Below are 11,972 nucleotides of genomic sequence, written 5' to 3'. Positions count from 1 at the left end.
ACAGTCATGTCAAACGGAGGCGTGAAACATGCAGTCCAATTCCCTTCCCTTTCTGTTCTCCGATCCATATTTTCAATATCATGAAATTCTGCTGCTATAAAGCACGAGTGTGAATGCATGTGTGCACAAAACCTCTTTGTACAGCGACACAATGAGAAGCTTTCTGTCCTGCTCAGCTCTGTGAGAGCGAGGGAGCTGTCCACCTCTGTGGTGCTGAAATCCTCCACACACACTCACACACACACTCACACACACAAACACAAAGAGGGAGAGATAGGGTTTAAAGCAGCACTAGTATTAAAGATAACAATGCTTTTAAAGAGCAGAAACGCTGATATTTGTGCAGCTGGATTGTAGTCAGGGTGAGATGGTTGGCGCCCACTGCAAACGAAGGACGGATGAAAGAAGCGCAGTAAAGGAGTAAGAGAAGAAGACTCAGCTTTTACCATTTTCACTGTTTCTTTCAAAGCAGAGTTTTGAAGCTTGTTGCCCAACCTAACAAGAGGTTTTATATCCTCAAAAAATAAACAGCTACCCAAGGATAGAACAGAGAAATGAGCTACTTGGACCAAACCCATATGCTGAACTGGACTGTTAACATGTTTATTTTTGCTGTACAGGTCATGCACAAGGTTTTTAATGAACTTTAGATTTTTAACACTCCCACACTGGCTTCCTATTCTAAAAGCAGAAGTTGCTGCTTGGCTGTCAGCTCATTTTTTTTGCAGGGTGAGGTTTCTCCTGCAGCACAGTCCATGTTAGAGAAGATGAAAGTGAGATACTCTGCCTGGACCCTGGAAAAGTTTCCTCCCCAGTTTGGAAGTTTTTTGGAGTTTGTGGAAAAAGATACAAAATCAGCTGGAAATACAGAATAGCGACTGCAAAGGAAATAAAAATAAACAGTAAAACAATAACAAACAATAACTGGTGGACATGAAGCCAAAGATATCAGAGACATTTGTTGTCAGGGCTCCAACCCTGCAACAGCAAATGATTTGGATTCAGCTGGCATATTGTTATAAATATGGAGCTTTGTGTTTGTGTGCACAGATATAAATATAACACTCAAAACAGGATGTTCCTCCAAATTCCAGATAAAAACATTAGATTATTCGTATGGACATAAACCCTTAAAATGTGCAACATATTTAGACACAGAAAATTATAATTTCAAATCAATTTGAGTGTGATTTAAGAGAGCAGAAAAGATAAAACTGGATTTTTTCCCATTAAAAATACTTTCAAAATTTTTTTTTTTTAAATATCCAAGATATAATTACTTTTATTTATTGTTTCTATTTTTTTAAATAGAATAAATAAAAATAGTAATAATAAAAAAAGCATAAATAATAAATAATAAATGATAAAAATAAATACAATTTAAGGTTATTAACCATAAAATTTAAAAAAATAAAAAATGATTTTTTTTTTTTTGTGTAAAATTACCCAAAAAAATTTTTTATCATTTTTTTAAAAATCTGTAGCATTTTGTTGTTTTAGAAGAAAAAAGGAAAAAAATCTTTCAAAAATTACGGAACATTTCCTTTAAAATTACATTTTTTTACGGTGCATTTAACTAACTCCAGGAGACAAAACAACATACATTTGACAAAATATCTGCAGACAGATGCACCTGCCTCCAAATCTTTTAGGATCTATTTCAAAGCGTCCAATGGGCACAGTTCACAAAGTTTTAGGTCTTTTTGGAGGTTGTCCCCTTCAGAGGGAGCAACAATCTTGAAAACCTTCTTCCCAGGTTGAGTCCTGACCCTCAGGACCAACAGTAATGATTGATTAATTTGATTGATTTGATGTAATTCAATATACCCAGCCCAACAGGCTCACAAGACACCATCATTCAGTCGTCAAGTTCAGGGATCATGGTTTACAAAGAAGAAATAATCTCATCCTGTTGTATTTTCCAGGCTCTGGATACAAAGGGGGCAGAGGAGCTCTCAACTCATCTTAAAAAGGACAGTACAGAAGTACTGAGCAACTTAAGATGTTTGACTTCTTGTTAAATTAGCTGTAACATAAGATTCATGGCTATGATTGTGTTTAATTTGGATATATGTTCTTAATTTTGCCTTTAACAAAATTTCATTCATTATTTTGTAATGTAAGATCTTTTGAACAAAGATTATGAGTTCCTGTATTTTTCCAAGTGAGGGGATAAGAGGGAAGCAGACCCAAGATACACGTATAAATGTAAAGATACCAATATTTCAGTGTTTTTGATTCAGATACGGTTACAGACTGTCTTCTCACCTGTGGTGTTTAAAATATTTTGCTGTAGAAGAGGTGTATCCTCAAAGTTAAAGATTCATCTGCCTCATATTATTGTTGTTGTTATTTTTGTTGTTGGTGGTGGTGTTTTGTTTTCTGGAAAGAATTTTGATTTTGAAAAGTGATATTTTTGTTGATATAATCATTAGTACCTCCACCGTGGAGGTGAGCAGCATAACTCTAAAAGTAACAAACAGATCTTGATGAAATTTTCAGAAAATCTTCAAAATGGGATAAAGAAGAGCTGGTTAAATTTCGGAGGTGATCTGGATCACCGTCTGGATCCAGGACTTTTTTAAAGGATTCTTTATCATTGTGAGATAGGGCTGTTTTCACCATATGTGAAGATAACTCCACCATAAATGGTTGGATTGCTTTGCAAAACATTACAAGACAAGGTCACCATAATTTCTGACAGATGTAAAAGTACGATCCAGATCCTGGCAATATTCTGGATACTAAGGTCATCATAATTTTCAACACTGTTAGGAAACAAATTATCGTACAAACGTGCAACTAACACCAAATTGTAGCAGACAGTCTGCTGAAAGGGAGTATAACATTTATTCCATTACTCTGTTGATGCATTAAGCATTAAATGGACTGATGTTTCCAGCCTGGGTTGTGTATCTGTAAATTAGATGTTGTATTTTAATGAGCTGTATCCAAACCTGTGGGAGTTAATGTGAGTCTAAGATTCTTGTGTTGAGAACAGAAAGTGAATATGCTGCAGATCTGGAAACATTTCAGCGCCACAGACTCCTTCACTTTGACCAATTGGAGAGAGAAAAGGGGGGAGGAGTAAAGGAGGGGAGACTGAGGGAGAGAGGGAGAGGGGGAGCTCACAGTGCCAGAGTGTCGACGAGGGAGCATCTCTCTCCTTCACACCTCCTCCTCCTTTTCATCACTCCTTCATCGCTGCGAGCAGGAGGAGCGGAGCAGCAGCCTGTCTTTCCCCGGACTCTGATCTCTCTCTGTCGGATATACTCAGCCTCAGTCTGCGCTCGAACATGGATCTATTCCTGCTGCTCTGTGGGCTTTTCACCGGCGCTGCGTCTGCCGCTTCGCACTGTGAGTACACACACACACACACACACACACACACACACACACACACACACACACACACACACACACACACACACACACACACACACACACACAGGGGCTCTTTCTGGAGATGTTTGTGCTCTCCCTGACCACAGGATGACTTTGAGCAGAATTAACTGAATATTTGATGAAGCTCGTTTCTTTTGTCTGACTGCTGCACGGAGCTCCATGAGAGGCTGAATCCTCTTTATTAATCTTATTCCCAACTCACTCCTTCATCAAGTGATTTATTTAACACATGTAATTAAAAGGTGACCACACATACCTTCACTTGGCTCCAGCGTACACAGCAATTACACATACAGGTGAAGTTTTCACAGCCACTAGAGGGCGTGTTTCAACCTGTTCAAACAGGCTGACAGAAATTTATTATCTGAATCAATAAAAAACAGCTCGCTCCGAGCAAGCTCAGGAGAATTAATGACTGATCAATATCTGGCATGAGTTACCATCAGGTTTCACCTGCTGTAAAAGTTTCTGGTGACTATACATCAGCAGGTCTGTGTGTTTCAGGTCATTTTTTCATTCATTCATCCGTATAGTTCAGTGTTCAACAACACAATATATATTAAACACAAACCCTAAAAAATGCTTCTTCACTCAACAAACAGGAGCAGGAAGAAGACAAATAAAAGAAATCTGAATGACGTAAACGACTAGTGATACAATGACTCATAAATTCAAAAACAAATTCTGCAGATTTTCAGGTAATCATCTTTTTACAGCTTTAGATGTGACCAGGAATGGATACCAAATTAGGAACTTTTACCGGTACCTACAGAATTCAGCCAAAAGTACTGGGTACCGATTCACGTCAAATCAAAAGGTACCATGTTAAGGTACCTGGATGCATTCTTGTGACTGTGAGGGAGTGATGGAAGAGTAGGCGATTTTCCATGCTGGACATGAACACAACATTGCAAGGTTATATATTGAAGAGTAAATATGTTAAATTGAAAAAAAAAAAAAAAAAGATTTCATTATCAAACAAATTTATATTTTTTACCACATAAAGACAAAAAAGTACCGAAAATTGGTACCGTTGAGTACCGATACCGTTTGCCAAGTACCGGGCATCAATACTGTATCGTTTCAAATGTGAAAGTTAACCGTCCCTAGACATAACAAATAATGTTTGTAAGTTAATGAGATCTTTAAATTTAATCACATGTAAGCTGTCAAACAGACTTCCCCATATCTCAGAGTTATAACCAAAATATGGAAGTAAAAGCAAACAAAACATGATACGAAGGGAAGCAGAGTCCAATCAGTCCTTAGCCTGGCCTAAAAAAGAAAATCACACACATTTATTTTGGTACCTCTGATATTTTTCATCCTAGAAATGTAGCTTCAGACACTCTTTCAATGCAAACTCTATTTACAATTCAATCATTGTTTTTTCCGTCACCAAAATTCACTTATTTAGTTTTATTCCAGTTAAAATCTCCTCAATAATGTAGCTGTAATTGACTTTAAATTCCTCCTAGAGCAGAAAATATTTGTGACAACAAACAAAAGAAACTGCAAAGTGCAGGAAACAGCACTTATTTCATTAATAGGTTAAATGGTTGTGGGCCCAGTAAGGACCCCTGTGGAACTCCAAAATCAACATTTATAAACCCAGAATAAAAAAAAACAGTTTATTTATTTATTTATTTATTTATTTATTTATTTATTTATTTATTTATTGAATTATTTTTAAATTAATTTATTTAAATATTTATTTTGTTTCCTTTTTTTCCTGTCCTTGCCCTTCATAAATTTATATTTATGTGTTTAAATGGTCTATGTCTGACCAAAAAATGAATCATTTTTATTTTGTGGCAAATCAAAATAAAAATTAAACATTATGTTAAAGAAATAAATAAAAAAAAGAAAAGAAAATGAACTAAGAATAATCTATATATAAAAATAAATAAATAAATAAATAAATAAAAACAAAAAACAGAAAACTGTACAAGCTGTAAGGTGTACTGATCTGCGTTTTTCTGCAGATCAAGCAAAAACCCTTTCTTTAAATATCAGCATAGGAATGGGGTCAGCTGAGTGAGTCTGACATTTTATCCAACCTTTATTTTACCCAGAAAATCACCTTCCAGATACAAAATCTCTCAAACTATGACACAAACCAGCTGAGTCTCAGAGCAATCTGCTGTAGGATGTGTGAAAGCAGCGGTAGGTCGATTCGCCAGACTAATAAAATTATCCAGTTTTAGATGACCTTCTAGCTCAGACCAGGATGAGGGGGTGAGAAAATTAAAAGGCCTTAAACCAAAGACAAACAGGATGTGTCCATGAGACTGAAGGTTACAGCCGCTGACGGTTTTAGGAGTCAGTAAGGAACATAAATAAGAAAGCAGCTCGCGTTGTATGGTCTTATAAAGGAAGACAGTCAGAGCTCCATTCAGGCTTCGAGACACACTGATGTGTGTGGAAATCTGAACATGAGACGAATCGCAGTCTGGTACACCGAGTCCAACATATCAGGGAGGATGAGGTGGATTGAAGGAGATTTTTTTCCCCAGCAACAAAGAAAATCAGTTTGTTTTGACAGAAAATGTATTTTACTGTCAGTTTTATTGTCAGATTCTTGAGATGTTAATTAAAGGACACGTTTTCTTCCCAGAGAAAACGCAGGTGTCGAAATGTGTTTGCAGGAATAAAACATGAATTCACAGGATGCATAAAATGAATGTTTTATATCTCCAGCTGTTAAACTGTGAAGACAGAAGCATTCACAGGTCGGAGAGTTCACTTCAAGCTTTAAAAACAGCCGTTCAAAGGTCTCACAGTTTAATACGAGTTATAATTAAACAGAACAGAAAGCTGACAGATTCATAAAATGCTTGGATTTTAATTTAACTCGGCCTTGATGCGTCAGAGACTCCGCTTGGATCCATGCTGATCTGTCATGACTCAGTCTCAGGAAAGTGTGGTACACATCACAGGATAATGGGACTATTTTAGGCCTCCATCTGACAGAAGTCAGTAAAAGTCTGGCTCCTGATGGGTCTGGAGATTATCTTTCCAGATTCCTGTAAGGTGAGGTGTTTTGGTCTTCTGGTTTAGGCCCATCCTCCATGATCATGGTTCGAACATCTGCTGCTTGTTCCTCCCACTCTGTACTCCCCACGATTAGAGCCACTTCGACCTTACATGGTAAATATTAAACAGGCTCAATATTTGCAATCATAAATCCCGTTCTGTGGAGTGAGCCCTGAGGACAGCTGAGCACACATTCTGCGGATTGTCACGTTGAAAACGACGATAGCTAATCACAAAGCCCGCTGACTGAAGAGGGAAGGCAAACAAACAGCTTTGGCAACAAAAGTCAGCGCATAAACTCAGATTGACATCCGAAATGGAGGACCAACTCGTCGTCTCAGACTCTGACAGAATATCTTTCTGCTTTTTGAGGTTAAACTTTGTGACACAACATAGAGTTAGTCTGTGACTCAGCTCCAGGTGTTCTCTTGAATGCAGGTTGCTGACAGTCAGTTTGGTGACACGTAGACACTGAGTGGGCGAGAGTTTGTGTTGGACTCAAAGTGCCTGAAGCAGATTTCACGGTGAAAGTCTGTTATACTTAAATCAAGAAGACGTGGAAAGAAAGACCTCTTTTCCCCTCTTTTTTCCTGTCTGTATGGTAGCCTACAGGGGACAAAACTCACTCCAGAGACCTAAAATATTTCCAACAGTAGCAGGTTCAAGATATTTTTGAATAAAAAAATGCAACAGTTATATAACATTGAAGACATGCTGCAGATGATTTAACCCTCTGCTGACTGTAGTGGAAAGCTATTAAGAGTCATTTTCTCCTAAATGCAGCGGTTTCCACAATGGAAATGCATATCAGCCTCAATTAGGTTTTTTTCCCTCAAGTATTATTATTCTACTTACGTCATGGATTTTTTTTTTTTTTACACCTTTTGAAATTTAATTTAATTTAATTTAATTTAATTTAATTTAATTTAATTTAATTTAATTTAATTTAATTTAATTTAATTATTTAGAAAGTCACGGACATCCATCAGATTGTTAAAAAGCAAATCAAATATACAAAGTTAAAATATTTTGCAAAGCATCAAAATAAATATTTATTCATGGAATACCCCCAAAAAATAATCTATTTTAACATCAAGCTCATACTGTTTTATGCTGAATAATGCTCAGGCACATGAGGTCCACTGGAGTGGACATGTCTGTTACTTCCTGACAAAAAAAAAAAAAAAAATTAAATAAAGAAAAATAAAATTAAATAAAAAATAAATAAATAAATAAAAAGAAAAATAATAATAAAAAAGTAAAAAATAAAATAGAATAAAATAAATAAATAGATAAAATAAAATTAATTAATTAATTAATTGAGGAAAAAAATGAAAAAATAAACGAAAAAAAAAAAGAAAATAAAATTCATGTCCTTAGAAGAATAAACACACTTAAAGAAAAAAAATCTTGACACAGGCTTTCATATTTCATGTAACAGAGGGTTAAAATGCTACAAAAACTACAACAACAACAAAATGTGAAAACCCACATGTGATGAAAAGTTAAGTTAAAAAAAAAAACAGAAAACAAATGAATAAAAAAATTGTTGCAAACTGATTTATTAAACAGATGAGCCCCAGGCCTGGAGAGGGCGCCAGAGTTGAAATTGTTTGTTTTGTTGTGTGTTTGGAGAAGAAGCTTCATGGCTTCCTGGCACACCTTAGCCTAGCGCATCTGCAGGCATGATTTTTCTAAACACACTCTAAGAGTCGACTGTGTGGATTCAGAGAAGCTGGGTCGTTTCATGGAGGAGTGTCTGGTGAGTGTTGCTGCTGTAGGTTCAGGTAGCTGTGGAGCTAACTGTATCACCATCAGACTGTGGAGCTCTGAGAAGTGTTGGTGTTTCATCTCCTCCAGCTCTTGATTCCTCTCTGTGTGCTGCACAGAGCTGTGCTGCGAGCTCTCATACGACGGTCCACATGGACAGAGGAAGATCTTATCATCTCAAAAGACACGGCTCAGCTTGTATGTGTGTGTAGCCTCAGACTGATCTAACCCCTGGTTATTGTTATAATAACAGCAATGTCTTAGCATTATTAACTGACTCTGTGCTTGGGTGTTTTATTTCTAGGTCATCCAGAGGTTGGATTGTACATTTAATCATGAGGATCATTTGCATATAAAAGAGCTTTTTTTGCTCCAAACGAATGCGTAACAGCTCATTTAAATGCAAACACCAGTGATGCACAGAGACACCATTTGCTCTGCAGCACAGTTTGTGGAGTATAAGACCCTTACCGTGTGCTTTGTGAATTATTTGGTGCAATTTTGGTTCATTTGCAGAGGTTAAGCAAGTGAAAAAGCTGCACAGTCCTTTTTTTTTTAATTGGGCCAAGAGTTCTCCAAGTTCTCTTTTTTCCTCTTGGAGCTTGAAGTGACTGTTGTGAGCTGGTTTTAGACACTGTTTGGCTGCAGGAGTGAAGTGTTATTAGCGTGCTTCTCGAAGAGTCCAGTGTCCAATCAAAGGTCATTGTTGAGCTATTTTCTGCTTTTTATTAAGCTAAGGAAAAAAGGTACATGCTAGAGATATTTTGACTTCTGATCCAATTTTTTTATTATTTATTTTGCTGATACTGATCCGATACCAATACCTTTCTCTAAGAAATTCATACTCCGTTTGGTGATTCTTTACAACGCTCACTATTAGAAGTGGGCGATACTGGGAATTTTGATATCAATCCGATACCAAGTAAATACAGGGCCAGTATCGCCGATACCGATACTGATATTTTGTAATATTTTACGTTGATGAATCATCAAACTGCAGACCTTAAGGTGTTTTTTGTGATTTTTTCCTTTTGATTATATTGTTAAAACCTAGGACAGAATTTGTGCAAAGTTTAAAGGTGACAACAAATTACTTTTGTGTTATAATAAACATTTATGTTTGGAAAAAATACGACAGTAAGAAAACAAATTTTTCCCAAAGCATTGTTGTGTAGAATTGTTTTAAGAAAATAGAGTGCAAAAATTATCACTTTAAGGTAAAATTAAAACAAAAACAGACAATACAAAAAAAAAAAAAAGATATAAATAAATGTTCTCCCATTATTGCACTCATTTTTTTTAATAGTCAAGTATAAAGAATTACCAAACCAGAACAAAAGTTATATAAAAAAGTTTTGAACAAACTTTTTTTTTGGAGTCTGCTTGCTTGTTCCCCTGGTGCTGCGATATCAATATCAACGTTGGTATCAGTATCGTCGATATTTGGATCGATTCACCCACCTCTACTCACTATACAAATGTTGCAAGACACTGTTTTACAGCAGCCGTAAAGCGTGACTGAAAACACATGAAAACTGGATCGGTCCTGATCACGTAACAAAATTCGATGCTATCCAATCCTCCAAAAATAGCCATGTCAGGCACAAATACTGGTCAGTGTATCAGATAAGCTCATCCCTAGTACATACAACTTATTTCATGGGTGATTTGCATGATGAGGGTAAGAATGCGGTTTGTGATAAGCTGTAAAAAAAAAAACACATGCTGATCCTGATCACCTCTGCCCCTTTTGTAGCATTTCCCTGAAGTGCCTCTTGTGGTGATTTTGCAGGAAACAAAAACAAAAACAACTCTCAGAACTCAGGATCACCTGTATGCAGTGATAGACCAGGTTCTGTTCCTGGATACCTGCCAGTGTTTTGCCCTCTGTGGCCACCGTAGATCTGTATCCAGCATCTGAGTTTCCAGGCCCCACAGCGGCGACATCCTCTCCTCCCCTGCCCTGTATCTGCTCTCTGAGGGCGGCCATGACACCTGCTTGTGTTGAGTGTAGCGGTAGTTTATATGGGTGGTGCGTTGAAGGTGTAGCAGCACGGTGATGCAAGCTGATGAGGAGAAGTGAAGTGACAGCTGCATTACTCATTCATGCTGCTGCTGAGCCTCTGACGCCGTGAGCTCGGAGGAAACACTGAGCTCACAGCCTGATGTTTACCCCTCACAAACAACGGCGGGGGGAGGGTGGGTGCATCTATCAGCGTCCGACTTTACAGTCAGACTGTTTCAGACACATGGAGTCTGGCAGAGTTAGTATTTTCACTGAGTTTAACTCTTTTTTCCATTTTTCTTTCTTTTGCTCCTCTGTATTCCTCCAATTTCTCTGCTGGTCCCCCTTGAATCAATCAATAACTTGTTTTTCTCTGTATTGTTTCACTTTACTCTTCACTTCATCTCTGTATCGGTCCAATTTCATAACTTGTGATTTTCTGTATTTTTCCAGTCTTATCCTTGCTGTTATAAAACCTTTTATCACTTATGCCAGCTTTGTACTCCCCTGCCTGTTCTTATCCCTATCATTCTAATTTTCAGACAACAACATCTTTATTTTGGGCTTGTTTTTTGATGCATTGTTCAAATTTCTTGCTGTTTTTTTTTTTTTTTTAATTATTTCTAACTTTCCGTTTCCTACCTCTCCAATTTTCACACTTTGTTTCTGCATTGTTCCAGTTTTGGTACTGGTGCTTTTCTGAGTTAATATTTAATGCTGTAATGAGCTCAGTGAGCACACTCTCTTCAGATTATTCCTGCTCACTGAGTCTTTGAGCTCCCACTGTGGGAGTCCATGTTTGTGAGGAGAGGATGACGTTATCAGCAGATAGATGAGCAGCTTCTCCCCTCTTGTGTTTTCCACCAGAAATATAAAACTCAAAGCAGACGCGCAGAGGAGCTGAGGATTCAGGACACGTGCGGAGAAAACACACAAGTGCTGACAGAAGATTAGAAAATACTCACTGAATTACCGTCACACTAACAGCACCATCATATTTATCTGTAATTCAGAATGTCAACAGGTAAAATGGATTATACAAGGCAAGGAGAAATATTCTGGGTTCATACGCAGTATGAATAATTCTCAACTCCTGTGCTTGAACAGATTACATTTCAATCCATAATGAACTTAAAACAGCCTCATCACATTAAGCCTCAGCATGTTCAGCTCTGTCGTTAAAGACAGATTAACTTCATTTCACAGCTTATCTGTGGATATTTTCCGATAACCTGGAGTTATCAGATGTTTTGTTCAGATTAATCTGATTTTTCTGCCTGTTTTAGATTAGCATTGATGCCATAAATCAGTGATCAGTGTGACAGAGATTTACAGGCACGAAGGCTGAACGCTGAGACAGAAACGCTCTCACAGACTGACTCTCTGCCTCCTGTTTAATCTGCTGTAAAAAGCAAAATATGTCCGATAAGGGATCAGTCAACGTTGATTTGATCACACAGCCTGCGGACGTCCTGCTGTCCACAGCGTCGTCTGTGGGAGGACAGACAGCTCTTTGACCTGTATCTGTCACGGTTCAGGCTAAACGGCCGCTCCCGTCTCTGTGATCTGTTGTCCCTGTCAGGTCTCATGTCTCCTAAGATTCTCCTCTCTCATGAATTTCATGTCTTTCACTCGTCTCATGCCTTTAATTTAATGTAAATTAATTATTTTATCTCTTTGATTCTTCTTGTGCTGCTCATACCTGCCAAAACTACTGCTCATATTTCTCATACTGCTTTGCATATTACTCATACTA

The 11,972-nt window shown here is 37.4% G+C and overlaps 1 protein-coding gene across 1 annotated transcript in view; it reads left to right on the top strand.

The window, feature by feature from the left end:
* Positions 1–3,110: 3,110 nt before the first annotated feature.
* LOC141808154 (contactin-associated protein-like 5) overlaps positions 3,111–11,972 on the top strand; it is a 41,942-nt gene continuing 33,080 nt past the window's right edge. The window contains exon 1 of the mRNA XM_074694552.1: positions 3,111–3,357. Coding sequence (XP_074550653.1) covers positions 3,297–3,357 — 61 coding nt within the window. The 5' untranslated portion in view covers positions 3,111–3,296. The remainder of the gene's footprint in view (positions 3,358–11,972) is intronic.

Source organism: Halichoeres trimaculatus, unplaced genomic scaffold (genome assembly GCF_033239565.1).
Source record: "Halichoeres trimaculatus isolate MK-OKI-2021-1 unplaced genomic scaffold, fHalTri1.1 fHalTri1_scaffold_19, whole genome shotgun sequence".
NCBI classification, from domain to species: Eukaryota; Metazoa; Chordata; class Actinopteri; order Labriformes; family Labridae; genus Halichoeres; species Halichoeres trimaculatus.
The sequence above is the reverse complement of the archived record's forward strand: the minus strand, read 5'-3'. Positions and strand labels throughout refer to the sequence as shown.